Source organism: Gigantopelta aegis, chromosome 13, assembly GCF_016097555.1.
Source record: "Gigantopelta aegis isolate Gae_Host chromosome 13, Gae_host_genome, whole genome shotgun sequence".
NCBI lineage: Eukaryota > Metazoa > Mollusca > Gastropoda > Neomphalida > Peltospiridae > Gigantopelta > Gigantopelta aegis.
In genome coordinates, this window is record NC_054711.1 from 10,299,726 (window position 1) to 10,313,277 (window position 13,552).

At 36.9% G+C, this 13,552-nt stretch overlaps 2 protein-coding genes and 1 long non-coding RNA gene across 3 annotated transcripts in view; all 3 read right to left on the reverse strand.

Moving 5' to 3' along the window:
- Positions 1 to 240, reverse strand: part of LOC121387108 (multiple epidermal growth factor-like domains protein 10) — a 12,432-nt gene extending 12,192 nt beyond the window's left edge. Inside the window, exon 1 of the mRNA XM_041518131.1 lies at positions 185 to 240. Within this exon, the coding sequence (XP_041374065.1) occupies positions 185 to 240 (56 nt within the window). The remainder of the gene's footprint in view (positions 1 to 184) is intronic.
- A 558-nt stretch (positions 241 to 798) lies between these two features.
- On the reverse strand, positions 799 to 4,583 carry LOC121387345. The gene is made up of 4 exons (XR_005959796.1): positions 4,526 to 4,583; positions 2,308 to 2,645; positions 1,361 to 1,448; positions 799 to 906 (listed from the first exon to the last, which is right to left on the reverse strand). It is a non-coding gene; the product is annotated as an uncharacterized LOC121387345 (long non-coding RNA).
- A 612-nt stretch (positions 4,584 to 5,195) lies between these two features.
- LOC121387109 (multiple epidermal growth factor-like domains protein 10) overlaps positions 5,196 to 13,552 on the reverse strand; it is a 46,350-nt gene continuing 37,993 nt past the window's right edge. The window contains exons 3-8 of the mRNA XM_041518132.1: positions 11,739 to 11,879; positions 9,109 to 9,252; positions 8,426 to 8,569; positions 7,526 to 7,669; positions 6,985 to 7,087; positions 5,196 to 5,205 (exon numbers count right to left, since the gene is read on the reverse strand). Coding sequence (XP_041374066.1) covers positions 5,196 to 5,205; positions 6,985 to 7,087; positions 7,526 to 7,669; positions 8,426 to 8,569; positions 9,109 to 9,252; positions 11,739 to 11,879 — 686 coding nt within the window. The remainder of the gene's footprint in view (positions 5,206 to 6,984; positions 7,088 to 7,525; positions 7,670 to 8,425; positions 8,570 to 9,108; positions 9,253 to 11,738; positions 11,880 to 13,552) is intronic.

Here is a 13,552-nt window from a genome sequence, read left to right on the forward strand (position 1 = left end):
GAAAGGTTATGTACCATGAAATGTTGAACTTTTTAAATTGTTATAACCTACAATATTATGTTAATTATCTTGCGATGTATTTTTTTTATCAAAGTAAAGTAGGGTTTTCGTGACCCAACTTTAATATTTCTGTAACTAATATTTTATATTTATAGGGCTTCTATTATTATGTTGAACTACGAACCCTATGAATAAACCATCAGGAATGACTACCGTGTTTATTGATGCTGTTACATACATATGTAATACATATTGTACAGGTATATCATGAATTAATATAGCTAAATTCTCTCATCAGTAATATTGATATAAAGATGTCATTTTTATTGTGAATCAATATCTTAATGTTGAGAAATGCACTTTGTTTTAACAAGAAATGTAGTTTTATCTGAATACTTCAAGTAAACAACATGATATGCGGTACTACTGAAACAACAGATGCCTTACTAAATGACTGAAACTGAAAACAAAACGGGTATTATGCGTATTGTACTTGTTTTGTTACACTAGAAAACAATATTCTACAATGATCGAAATTATGTATCTGATCAAGCTTCAGTTGAATTACTATTTAAGGCTAAACATCAGATAGTTATTTGATGTGTGTGCATAATTGGTTTTCTGTAAAATAAAGACAATAAATAAAAACACCAAATGTGACCGGGTCTTCCACACAAATAGAAGCCCGAAGATAAGAGGGTGAACTGTGAAACAAATGTAACTGTTTGCGATATACATACACAGCAATGTTTAGATTGCACCGATGCTAATGGCGCGCTCGGCCATCGGGAGCCCAGACTGTTATAGTAATATTATTGTCAACACTTACATCTACGTAACTGGCGTTGATGTAGTCAGAGTGTGGAATGTTTGGCAGCAGAGATAGCTTCACACGATTATTGTTATCTAGAATAAAAAGAAACATATAATCAAAACAAGGTGTTGAGCAAAATCAAATATGAAACAATTTTGATTAATTTCCTTCCACTATGGATATAATAAATTAAATACTGAAATTTACACCTGAAACTAAGACATAGAGAAAGATAGAGACAGAGAGACAGTGAGAACAAGACACATATACAGACATATACAGACACAGCCAAAGATATAGAGTTAGAGAGAGAGAGAGACAGAGAGAGAGACAGAGATAACGACACACACACACACACACACTGACATGCATCATACAACATTTAATGAAGAATTAATAATGAAATAATTAAATCATAAAGTGCATATGCTCCTTGTGTCATCTAATGACAAATAATATCAACATCAAAAACTCAAACAAGTCTACACAAACAATCATCAAGCCACGCACACAATAACTGTCAAAATACAACAAGCAGGAACTCACATGGATAGTAACCAGCAAATCGGTTTTTGCACCTGTTATCTGGAATCTGTGAATCGGTGTACGGATGTTTGAATCCACTTGGTAGTTTCTGAAATCAAAATAAGATGTTTTGTTTTACGTGTTACTGGACAGACGAAGCCTGGAAAACAAACACTGGTGATATTTTACATAAGTTCACAGATACGTAGGTACATGAACAGGCATTAAACACGCACGCACGCACGCACACACTCACACACACACGCACACACACACACATACACACACAGCGCACGACACACAGATACATACATGCAACACATTTACAAAGTCTGCTCAAAGATACATTAATGTAGAAAAAGCCATGTACACATACACATTTTGATAGATCAAGAAAATATACACAACACGGAAATAAAACTCCATGTCTAAATGTGCAACTGGTGGAGCAGGTTATGATATTTTTAAGTCATTCACGAATGCTTGTTATTCAATTGTGTACTATGCAGACCAAAATGTATTCGTGTCCATTATCAATATTTTGATTATCTCGAATTCATTGTTTTTAAGACAATGCATACCAATTTATTACCACCAATGTTACAGCCGTCCAAGTGGTGGAGAGGGTCATGCAGCATTGACTCCCAACATGGAAACCGAATTAAAATATAGCTGCCCCTCCCCCCCCCCCCCCCCGCCCCCAGCCACTATCATCTTCAGACACCTATGAATGTTATAGAAAATAAACACTGATTCCATTACTATAAGCCATCAGCCCTTTAAGACTGAACAAATACTAGCATAATGAAAACCAAACGGAATAAATGAATGTTTAATGACACCCCAGAAAAAAACAATACATCGGCTATTGGGAGTTAAATTATGGTAATTGCACACATGAAGTAAACTAATGAGTGAAAGAATACCCAAACGCCAATAACAAAAATAAATAATTGAAAATGGCTTACAAGGTATTCTGCATCAAATCCCCCAGGTTGATTCCTGATGCTCTCTATGATACCTTCAAGTTCTGCGACGTCAAAACCTTCTTCTGGCAGATTGAACGGAGGAGGAGCTGGTTGATCAGCATTGTAGTACGTGTTAGGATCCTGGACCTCCTCCTCCTCGTCAGTCTGTTGGTGTTCAGGCTCGCCTTCATCCACGTCTGTTGCTATGTCACCGCTGTTTACGACTGGCACTTCGTCACCGAACTCGGTTTCACTTAAATCATGCTTTTTGGTTGAATTTCTTGCAGATGGTTCAATATTGACGTAGACAGGACCATCAACTGCATTAGTTTTTCTTTCTGTGAATTATTTAAGAAATGTTCACATACATGGTATCCAGGATAATCAGATGTTCCTATTGTAGCCACATAAATCATAACGTAAGAATGATGAACCAACTAACATGAATAACAGATCGAAACATAATATATTCTATTGATAAAAGAGAATATTGTTCCAGGCAGAATTAAAACAAAAACCTCATCAAGACGCCACACTCACACCTTCTTCGTCAGAAGACCTGACATAAATCTAATAACAGACAGAAAACCAACCATGGTCAAACAAGTGATGTTCGTCTGGTATATGTCAATGGCTGAATATTGACCAATGTAGTGTTTTTGCAACCTATTATGCCGGCTTCGGTGATGTCGTGCTTAAGACTTCGGACATAAGGCTGGTAGGTATTGGGTTTGCAGCCCGGTATCAGCTCCCAACCAGAGCGAGTTTTAACTACTGTGTGTACGTGTTAGACCACCACACCGAGTTCTTTCTCACTAACCACTGTCCTGGACAGATAGCCGAATCTTAATTGGATATAAGCACGAAAATAATTTGAAATGAAATGAAAAACAAAATGCGATTTAGTTTTTGTGTCCACTAAGGACTGAAGTTGCATGGGATACGCGAATTATTGGTATTTCATAGACAAACAGAAATATTTTTCTGCAGATATATATGCATGTATGATAATATATATTTATATAATGAAAAAGTTAACATATATTAGTCATTCGTTTCAGAAATTATGTAGTTCTCAACATACACGATAATAAATATTTAAAACACATTTGTTTTTAATTGGTAGGATTTTCATACGCATACGGTCACCGGGACTTCCACAAAATATGGAAGCCAAATTAACCGTAGTGAAGAATGTGTGCTGTCAAACAGTCGGTTCGAAACTGATGTAACAGTTTGGTATTAATATACAACAATTTATAAATTAGATTTGAACACTAACCAGAATGAAAAATAGCCCAATAGCACCATGAACGCAATCAACATCATAAGCAAAACAGTGGATATATTTTGGTGAAAATTGTTGTATTACCGCTCTGTCGTGGTGGGTCTTTTAAAAGGACTTACATAGTACAGGTTTTCAGTGTCACAGGAAAAAGCTAACGTAATGACACGATGGAGAATGGTCGTTCTATAATAACAAACGAACAATCTGCCAATGATTTATGGAAACATATCTTCATGAAATAGTCGGCCTGGCCTTATAGGGTGTCTACCGCCAAATCCAATCCCATAGATGACAATACTAATATATGTGGCTAAAACTCCTACCTGCAGCGTATATATTAATTGACATATACACCACGGATATAAATAATATTTATTAAATACTACCATTCCTTCCCATTAAAGTAAACACAAATTGGTGTGGGGGTAAGCAAGCTGCTCATTTCAGAGATAATGGGCAGCGTTTATGACTACCCTAGCTCACCACAGAATTTGAGTACGTTGTTTACAGGTACATCATACATGTTTCAAGCGCAAGGCTACCTGACACAGTGGTACTAGATGACATAAACTTGTATACATCTTTTGTCCAGATGAAACTAATTTTTACAACAAACATACTCTCATTTATCACCAATGACATGATTTGCTGTATTAACTGCTTTATCAAATGTTGGATGCACCTCGAACTTTGACCCAGACGGAAGTTATTTGGTTTAGTACTACCTTTAGACTCGCAGAAATACGTATTGTTTTATCATTCATTTGTTATCACTAAAAAATATTAAAATATCACTGTTTTGGACACAGTCGCCGAAAAATTGGGAGAATGTGCCTGATACAGACGTAATTGGAACTTAAGCAGATGTAAGCACGTGTCAAACGATTGGTTGGTTGATTATTTATTAATACTAAAATGGATGAAACATACCTCTTTTGTTTTGAGTCTTTTCTTGAATCGGTGCATGCTCAGTGTGATCACTCTTCTTTAGTCTCCGTCTCCTAAAATTAAACACTCAAGTTACGACTGATCACGTTTTTCCAATGTATTCTTCTACACTGACATACCTTAATTTTTAAACACTACGGTGTACTTTCACTATTCACTACTAGAGCCGTTTTTAACATTATTTATATTTTATTGTTTAGATTATCCATTTCCGTACATCTGAAGTGTTTCTAGCCATCATGGCGTTTGTAATACTACGAAATACATGTTTCATATTTTTAACAATCCGCACGTACCTCTGAGAAGTAACGGTTATGAAGATGAGCTCTAGTCCAATTTTTGGAATATTTCCCCATTTCAGAAACGTTTGTTTTCTTTAACGACACCGGTAGGGCAGATTGTTTTATTAATCATCGGCTGTTGTATGTCAAAGATTTGGTAACGTTTTGACAAAAAGCCTGAGAGAGGAAATCTGATACATTATACCATTAGTAGCAAGAGATATTTTATATACACAACATATGGCCTTTGATATACCAGTCGCCTTCCCCATTTCAACGTCCAAGAGTGTAACAGGTTTTTAGATTAATCAAAATTAGTGTCCATTTTCACTGGTTGAAACTAGTGTCTGTGACTTTAAGTGGTGTCTTTATCATATTCCACTGGTAAACATAAACATAGTTCCAAGTGACTATATTCATGAGCCACCAACATATATTATATTCACTTTGTTTTTCTTTTAATACCTTTTTTGATCATTAAAATATATGGGAAATGTAGATCCTGGAACATCTCCCCTGCCCCTTTCTCTTATTTCCCCCTCTTTATATCTAGTGTATCCTTTATGCAGTTTTAAGTTCTACATTGTAATTGTATGGAGGTTTATTGAAAATACAGTACAATATTATTCACGCCACGAGGGTATAAATCAAATGTAAATGTGGCAATTTTTGTTTTCATGGAATACATTCTTTAAAAAAACCACACACACACACTCTAGACCACGCGTTGCAAGTGTCTGCTAGACGATGTTTTACAACGGAAAACAATAACCAAAACCAAACAGAAAACAGAAAAAAACCCAACGATAATGATGTTTTTACACACATAGATCTATTAATCGACACTGGCAGACTGGATAACACTTTTTCATTTCAGTGATATCGAAAGCTGTTACACCCCAGCACAAAAATACACATCAATTATTAGGTGTCATTATAGAGTGGATGGCTGGTTTTTGACAGAATTACACGAAAATGCACGAATATGGAAGACAACATTTATTAATATTAGCGTTACTGCTATACAGCTATATAGGGGTGCAGACGAGTCACTATGCACTTTTACATGGATTACAACTATTGTTGCTGGCACAATGATGAAAATTAGTGCAAAAAGGTCTCAGGTCAGCACATTTTGCACGAATATCTTTTATCGTTTTTGATCGAATTACTAGGGGAGCAGCTCCCCTCCCGTCTAGTACGTTTATGGGTTTCGCAACCCTACCGTTAGTGTTACGGATAGTGAATGTACTTGGTCGCGTCAAAGCAATTTGCTTCCTGTTCTTTGCGATTACAAACCCTGCTACATGTATAAATTTCGTGTCTAAAATATTTATTTTTTTAAATAAATAAATAACACTTTTCAGAATGCCAGAATCCTTAAGTCACGAACCGTGCTGATCTGTGTTATTAGATGAACTAGTATTTCCTTTTCCGAATCATATTATTAGGCCATATTTACAAAGCCTGTTTTCTTAAACGCAAGTGTTTAGGCATTGTAGATGTATATAGCTGCAAGTGTATAAGACAGACTTTGTAAATTCATCCCATTATGCTTATCAGTAACATTAATACTATGTTTGCGAAACCTCTCTATTATCAAAATTAATATATCACGTGTGAATCTATACTATTTCTATTCTTATATGTTTACTCATTTAATGGCAATAAAGAATGAACATATTTTGAAAAATATAGAAATCTATATTGTGAAAGCATTAACGCATAGAGAAGAGGTAATTGCATTACATTAAACTGAACTATTGCGTGTTAAGGTAGATGTTTGATTTATAACGTGTATCATGTATGTATAATTATATGCTACTGTACTATTGAAAATACTGTCACCTGCACCAGGAGCCAGTTGTTCAAAGAATGGTTAAGCTGACTACGGATTTTCAGATATTTTTGGAAATGTAATATGTAATAATAAATGTTTCTGTTTTGTATTGTTGCCAAAACAGCTGGCTAGTTGTTTAAACAACTGGTCCCAAAATACCAATATATGAGTTCTTATATATATGGGCTTATGGCCTTACATACAATAAATGCTTAATATTAGATTATTAAAACTATACTTGAGTGCAAAAGTGTGATATATATTTGTAACAAACGTTTACAAGAAAAAGCTAAATATTCAAAGACAATGCATTTACTTACCTGAAAACTATGACAATGATGATGACCACAACAATGACAACCACTGCGGCACTGATGCCGCCAGCTGCAGGTCCAACTGGAAAACCGGTTGATGGCAAAGACTCTGCCGTGGTACACATAAACAATAATTACAGATCATTTATACAGTCCAAAAGGTTCATTAATCATCTACCAAATGTATTCATTATCCGGAAATAAAGCAGAAACAACACTAACATTGTAAGTTATCATTTGTTAACGTTAATGGCACAAAATGCATTAAATAAATCATGGGTACAGTCTATGTGTACTTCCCTTCAACCACCTGGCAGACTCGTCCTCTGCCACTAATAAAGCTGGTCTGACCCACGGAATTAACTAACGACCATCGGTAGTAGGAGCGTATAGTAGGTGGTAACAAGTGCCTCTTAACAATGATTGTGCTCGTTAGATACATTTTAAACCAACTCGTTGCGAGATAAATGGTATCTAACGGCCACTCATGTATTATTCTCTATGTACATGGTGACATGACTAAATACATGACATATGGTGTGTATACCTTCAGTGCAGGTTGCTTCTGTCCATCCCGATACACACCCGCCAACACAATAACCAGTCTCATGGTGACAAGAGTCCGTGTTACTACAGTGTCTGTCGGAACACAGCATTGTACAGTTATCACCATAGGTCGTATCACTGCACTCTGAATCAGACAACAATTTGTAAGTGAAAAACAAAAAAGCTCAACACCAATCGGAGTGAAATCAATGTTAGCAATGTCGAGTTCAAACGTAAACATCAGATCAAAACAACTTCGTAATTCATACTAGAAACAGTTGTTATTTAGCACCCCAGTACACTGCCCATCTGAACTACACTATCACAATCACTTTTCGGAGGTAATCTCTGTACAAGGGAGGGTCAGTATATCATTATGGAGAGCCAAATGCCTTGCAAATCAATGCAGTGGTGTCGATTTCAATATACACCTTCATGGGTTTTATTATATATACTAGCTCGATGCTTTTGCTAAGTCGACTGATTACTTAGTCTTCAAATGCATCACATACCTTGTTGAAATCTAATAGACACCGAAGAGGTAATACACTGCCTTGAAATGGAATGTTTACGCACTGATCTTAACTACGGTTAACTCAGCATTAATTATTGTACATTTTGAGGTTGGTCGTGCGGCTGACGTGATATCCCGTCAAATAACATGCAAATCTATGTAGAAGGTTCGAATCTCATCAATATACACTTTTGCATTTTGATTAAGTATATATTTAATTACTCTCAATAATTGTGAAACCATATACATTCCCAACACACACACACATACACACACACGCACGCACGCGCGCGCGCGCGCGTGCGTACATACATACATACACACATGCAATTTTAGAAATGTATATGCTGTACATTCCACTGAACGAAATGTTGACGCAGTACTTACTGTCAGTACATGTAGCACCTCGCCAACCAGGCAGACATTCTCCTTCACAAGATCCGGCCATGTGATCACATGGTGCATTGTTGTCTTTGCAGTGTCTGGCATCACACGACAATGAACAATCTGGGCCGTATTTCCCATCACATCCTACATTGTAAAGTTATTGTATACATACTTTGATTCATATTGTTATTTAACAAACCAATATGCTACTAATATGACGACAAACCCATTATACCATTCAAAATGAAGAGTTCACGGAGATAAAACGACAAAAGTCACAGTTTAGAGTTTTGAGACATTATTAATTTTAAAGGTTGCCCAAATGTGTTCAAATTTATTGCACATAAACAAAACCGCATACTTTACTGCTGTAGTATGATATTGTTATACAATGTATATGATATAATGCCTTTGTTGATTTTATTATTCTAAAAATATGGTATACGTTTTTTAATTTGGTCTTGTGGACACTGATCATTATTTCCTTAAAGTAAGTATTTTTTTAACAATGAACGCAGAATGATTGTTTTACTGTTATAACAACATAACAATTTAAATTGTTTCTCATGTTATTCACAACGAAACGATATTGCCGATAGATTAGGATAGGGGAAACTATCTAAGTGATTTTTATCGTTTTTCCCGTGGACTCTTCAAATGTAATTTATAAAAAAACAGTGTACCTGCACAGTCAACTCCTTTCCATCCAGTCTGACAGGGACCTTCACAGGAGCCATTGACATTGTTACAACTCGTCGTTCCCTCTTTGCAGTATCGTTTTGAACAGTTAAACTTACAGTCAGTACCATAGAATCCACTATCACATGCTGAAACATAGTGTAACAACTGTTGTTAATTCCCTTGCAATATGTTTATACAATTAAATTTATGTTTATTGCATGTTGGTATGTAGTGCAGATTCATTTACACATTAATGTAAAGAAAGTATTTTTATGTATGTTGGTGAGTGGTGAGTTGAGAGTTAGTTCAGAAATATATACATATTAACGATTTCATTAACAGACCACAATTAAATACATGTGTATGTAAAATATATTAAATAAAATAAGGAATACACATTAACTACTACAAACCAAAAATAGTTACATGTGTAAAAAAGTATTAGCTAAATAATTAATAATTTGTTTAAATACGTACGAATATTACAACTTGGACTTTTCCATCCAGGCTGACAACCATGTTGGCATGTTCCATTCTGAGCATCACACGATGAGCTATCTCCTTTACAGTGTCGTTCACTACACTTTGACTGACATCCAGGTCCAAATGTACCACCTTGACATTCTGTAAACATATACATATCGCTATAAATTATTACTTTAACCCATTTAAACTTACATAATTTTCTCATTAACTTTAAAAAGTGTAGTGTGGTTCTGGCAAAAATGTTGTGTCTAATAAGCAAAAATTAGTCATATAACTAATAGCAATGAGTTCACCGGCCCACTAATTTTGTCCATGTAAACAATTCATTCATTCATTCATCCCTTCATTCATTCATTCATTCATTCATTCATTTATTTATAGTTATGTTGATGCTTGTATCCAATTAAGATTCAAACACGTAAATCTTTGCTCCACAACTTTAATATTTAAAATAATTTTAGTGCCTGAATTATACTCCACTTTCGGCTGAGTGTTTTATTATATTACTTCTATGGCAATTATAGTCAAGCAATTATAGTCGATAACTACAAAGAAATAAGGGGCGAGATGTAGGCCAGTGGTACAGCGCTCGCTCGATGCGCTGTCGGTGTGGGATCGATTCCCGTCGGTGGGTCTATTGGGATATTTCTCGTTCCAGCCAGTGTACCACGACTGGTATATCAAAGGTCGTGGTATGTACTACCCTGTCTGTGGGATGGAGCATATAAAAGATCCCTTGCTGCTAATCGAAAAGAGTAGCCCAAGAAGTGATGACAGCGGGTTTCCTCTCTCAATATCTGTGTGGTCTTTAATCATACGTCTGACGCCATATGACAGTAAATGCAATGTGTTGAGTGCGTCGTTAAATAAAACATTTCTTTCGTTCTTTCTTTAGAAAGTAATAAAAAAAATGAAACGAAACTAACGTGACCCTCATATTTTATTATTGAGTATTGAAACTGTCTATTTCCAGTCGTCTGTGTTGCACGTACAAATGCAATTTGATGTAGTTTTATCTTTCTGTGTTTCTGCTGTACTGGTATCGGAAAAATTAAACTCGAGGAATTAAGAAGTATAATACCATCTTCGTGGGAAAATGTTTATGTTTAAAACCCTAAAACACCATTCATGATATGTAGATCTAGAAATAATATTTAATGATTATTTTTAAAGAAACGTTTGGGAATTTACTGGAAGGGGTCGCTGACACCCCTACCACGCTAACTACAGCTCCGCACTTTACATATTTTTTAACAAGCGTATCATGCTGTAAATCTCTGATGAAAACTGCTGCGAATAAGTGCACATGTGTAATTGCATGGCTCACTCTATTGGTTGAAATATTATGAAAACAAAATTTTAACTTTGTCACAAACGATGTCACCACGCAACAATTTTTTGTAGATGGTTCGTTCTATTGGTTGAAATATTACAAACACATAACTTGAACTATGTTATATGCAAATGATAAGTATCACCAAAAAAATCCATTTTGTCTTATTTTGTAAAAGGGAATTTTGACTGACGGTCCGGCGAGTGAAAATAAGCCAGTGAGAGAAAAAAAAAAGAATGAAGTTGTTTGAGCTGTTTTGTTAAATTGGTTACATTTTCTGTGCATTTTTATTTGAACAATCAAGAAGATTTTAACTGCAGGAAGAAACATGTTTTTGGAGAGATAGTTACGCTACTAATTCCCACGAACACGTCTAAGAACACGTGGTGTTTTATAATATAGGTATACAACTGGACACATGTACCACAAGAGGAAAATTGTCTACATTCCCCCCAACATGGATACCTAAAAGACCGAACATGGAAAGTTTGAACGTGCTCATCAAATATAAGAGAGTGGTTGGTTTCTTAAATACAGGTGTAGTTACATGAAACGTGTAGGTGTATGATGATACACCTACGCTTTTTCTCCAAGAGTATAGGTATATTGTAATACACCTCCACATTGTGAGAAAGATGAAAGGTGTATCGGTGAATACACCTACACGTTTAACAAAATAAAACATGACAACGAGACTGGAAGCTGGGTATAATTGCATGTAAACAGGGGGAAAATATTGCATGCAAATTAAAAGTACATGAACAGGTTACTATTATATATGTTGCATTATGCACAATACTTTGAATCACTTACCAGTTATACAATCGGGTAACTCCCAGCCAGCTTGACAACCACCTGTACAGTTTCCATAAAACACGCCACAGTCCTTATTACCGAGACAGTGTCTGGCATCACAAGACATGTTACAGTTAAAACCGTACGTAGCCTGGCATGCTGGAAGTACACAAGAAAACAATCCATATTTATTATTCACAAACGTCTAACAGTAATAATTATGTTGTTTGACATACTGAAACGTATTTGCAGAAACCAACCATTATGTAGATTTTGTCTATTTTATTTTGTAAGAGAGCGTATACATATATACTCAAAAGAATTTAAGGGTCAGACGATATTTTCGACATTATTTTCTGAATGTCAATTATATTAGCTAGACCATAATGTCACGCATGGTATTGTTCCATTTTGACGAAAGTGGGTCTAAGCAACCCATAAATGAATTAAAATCCACTGTCATTGACACTGTCGACTAGTTCTAATGGCAAAAACATGCTTACATTTGCACGTAAATTAGGGCGAAAGCGAAAGGTCTGCTAAGTGCCCATAACTTGCTTTTTCACAAAGGGCTTCATTTGCACGCTTTGCGCGTGTATTCCATGTTCCCAATGCTGAATTTCCGTATAATTGGAGCTTGCGTTCGTGTACAGTGCACACTCCAAATTCGACAATGGTACGACTTCAACTGCCTATCGAAGATCGAGGAAGGGCTATTGCTTGGCTTCAGGATGGCAATACGGAAATAAATGTTGCTCTGAGACTTGGTGTCAGTCAGAGTGTCGTTGGCCGACTGTGGCAACGGTACCAAGCAACGAATTCTGTTCGAAATCGTCCACGTTCGGGAAGACCCCGAAGCACTACAAATAGAGAGGACCGCTACATCACCAATATGGCTCTACGTCAACGCACAACCACTGCACGCAGATTACGTGACAATCTGCGGACTGCGACTGGAACTCGAGTGTCTGATCAAACCATACGCAATCGTCTGAGAGCCAATAATCTACGCTGCCGTCGCCAGGCTGTTCAACCACCACTCCTACCACGTCACAGAACGGCCAGACGTCACTAGTGCACGCTTCATCTGCGGTGGCAACGTGTTCAGTGGGGTCGAGTGATGTTCACTGATGAGTCCAGGTTTAGTCTCCAGTTCAACGACGGTCGGGTTCGTGTCTACAGACGTCCTGGGGAGCGCTTCGCTGACGTTAACGTTAGACAACGTCACCGGTTCGGTGGTGGCAGCGTCATGGTGTGGGGCGGCATCTCTATCCACCACAGGACCCCCCTCTATGTGGTGGATGGCAATCTGAATGGAATCCGCTATCTGAATGAGATTATCCGGCCGTTGGTTCTCCCAGGCCTTCAGCAGATTGGCTGCGGGGCAGTTCTGCAGGATGACAATGCCAGACCCCACCGCGCCACGGTGGTAACGGACTTTCTCAGACAACAAGGTATCACCAGGATGGATTGGCCAGCATATTCGCCTGACTTGGCCCCAATAGAGAACGCCTGGGACGAATTAGGTAGGAGAGTTCGATATAACCATGCCCCTCCGGCCAACCTTCATGATCTGGGTCAACTTCTTATGGCAGAGTGGCAGGCCATTCCCCAAGAGTTCTTCAGATGTCTGATCAACAGCATGAGGCAACGATGTGTCGAGTGTATTCTGCCAGGGGTGGATTCACACACTATTAAACGAATGTTCTAATGTGTAAAATCCATGTTTGACAACCTTCAACTTTGACAGCATGTCATGTGACTTTCTTGTATACAGTGACGTTTATTTGTGGGTTTTTGTAAATATGGAACAATAAATAAAATGTTTGGTG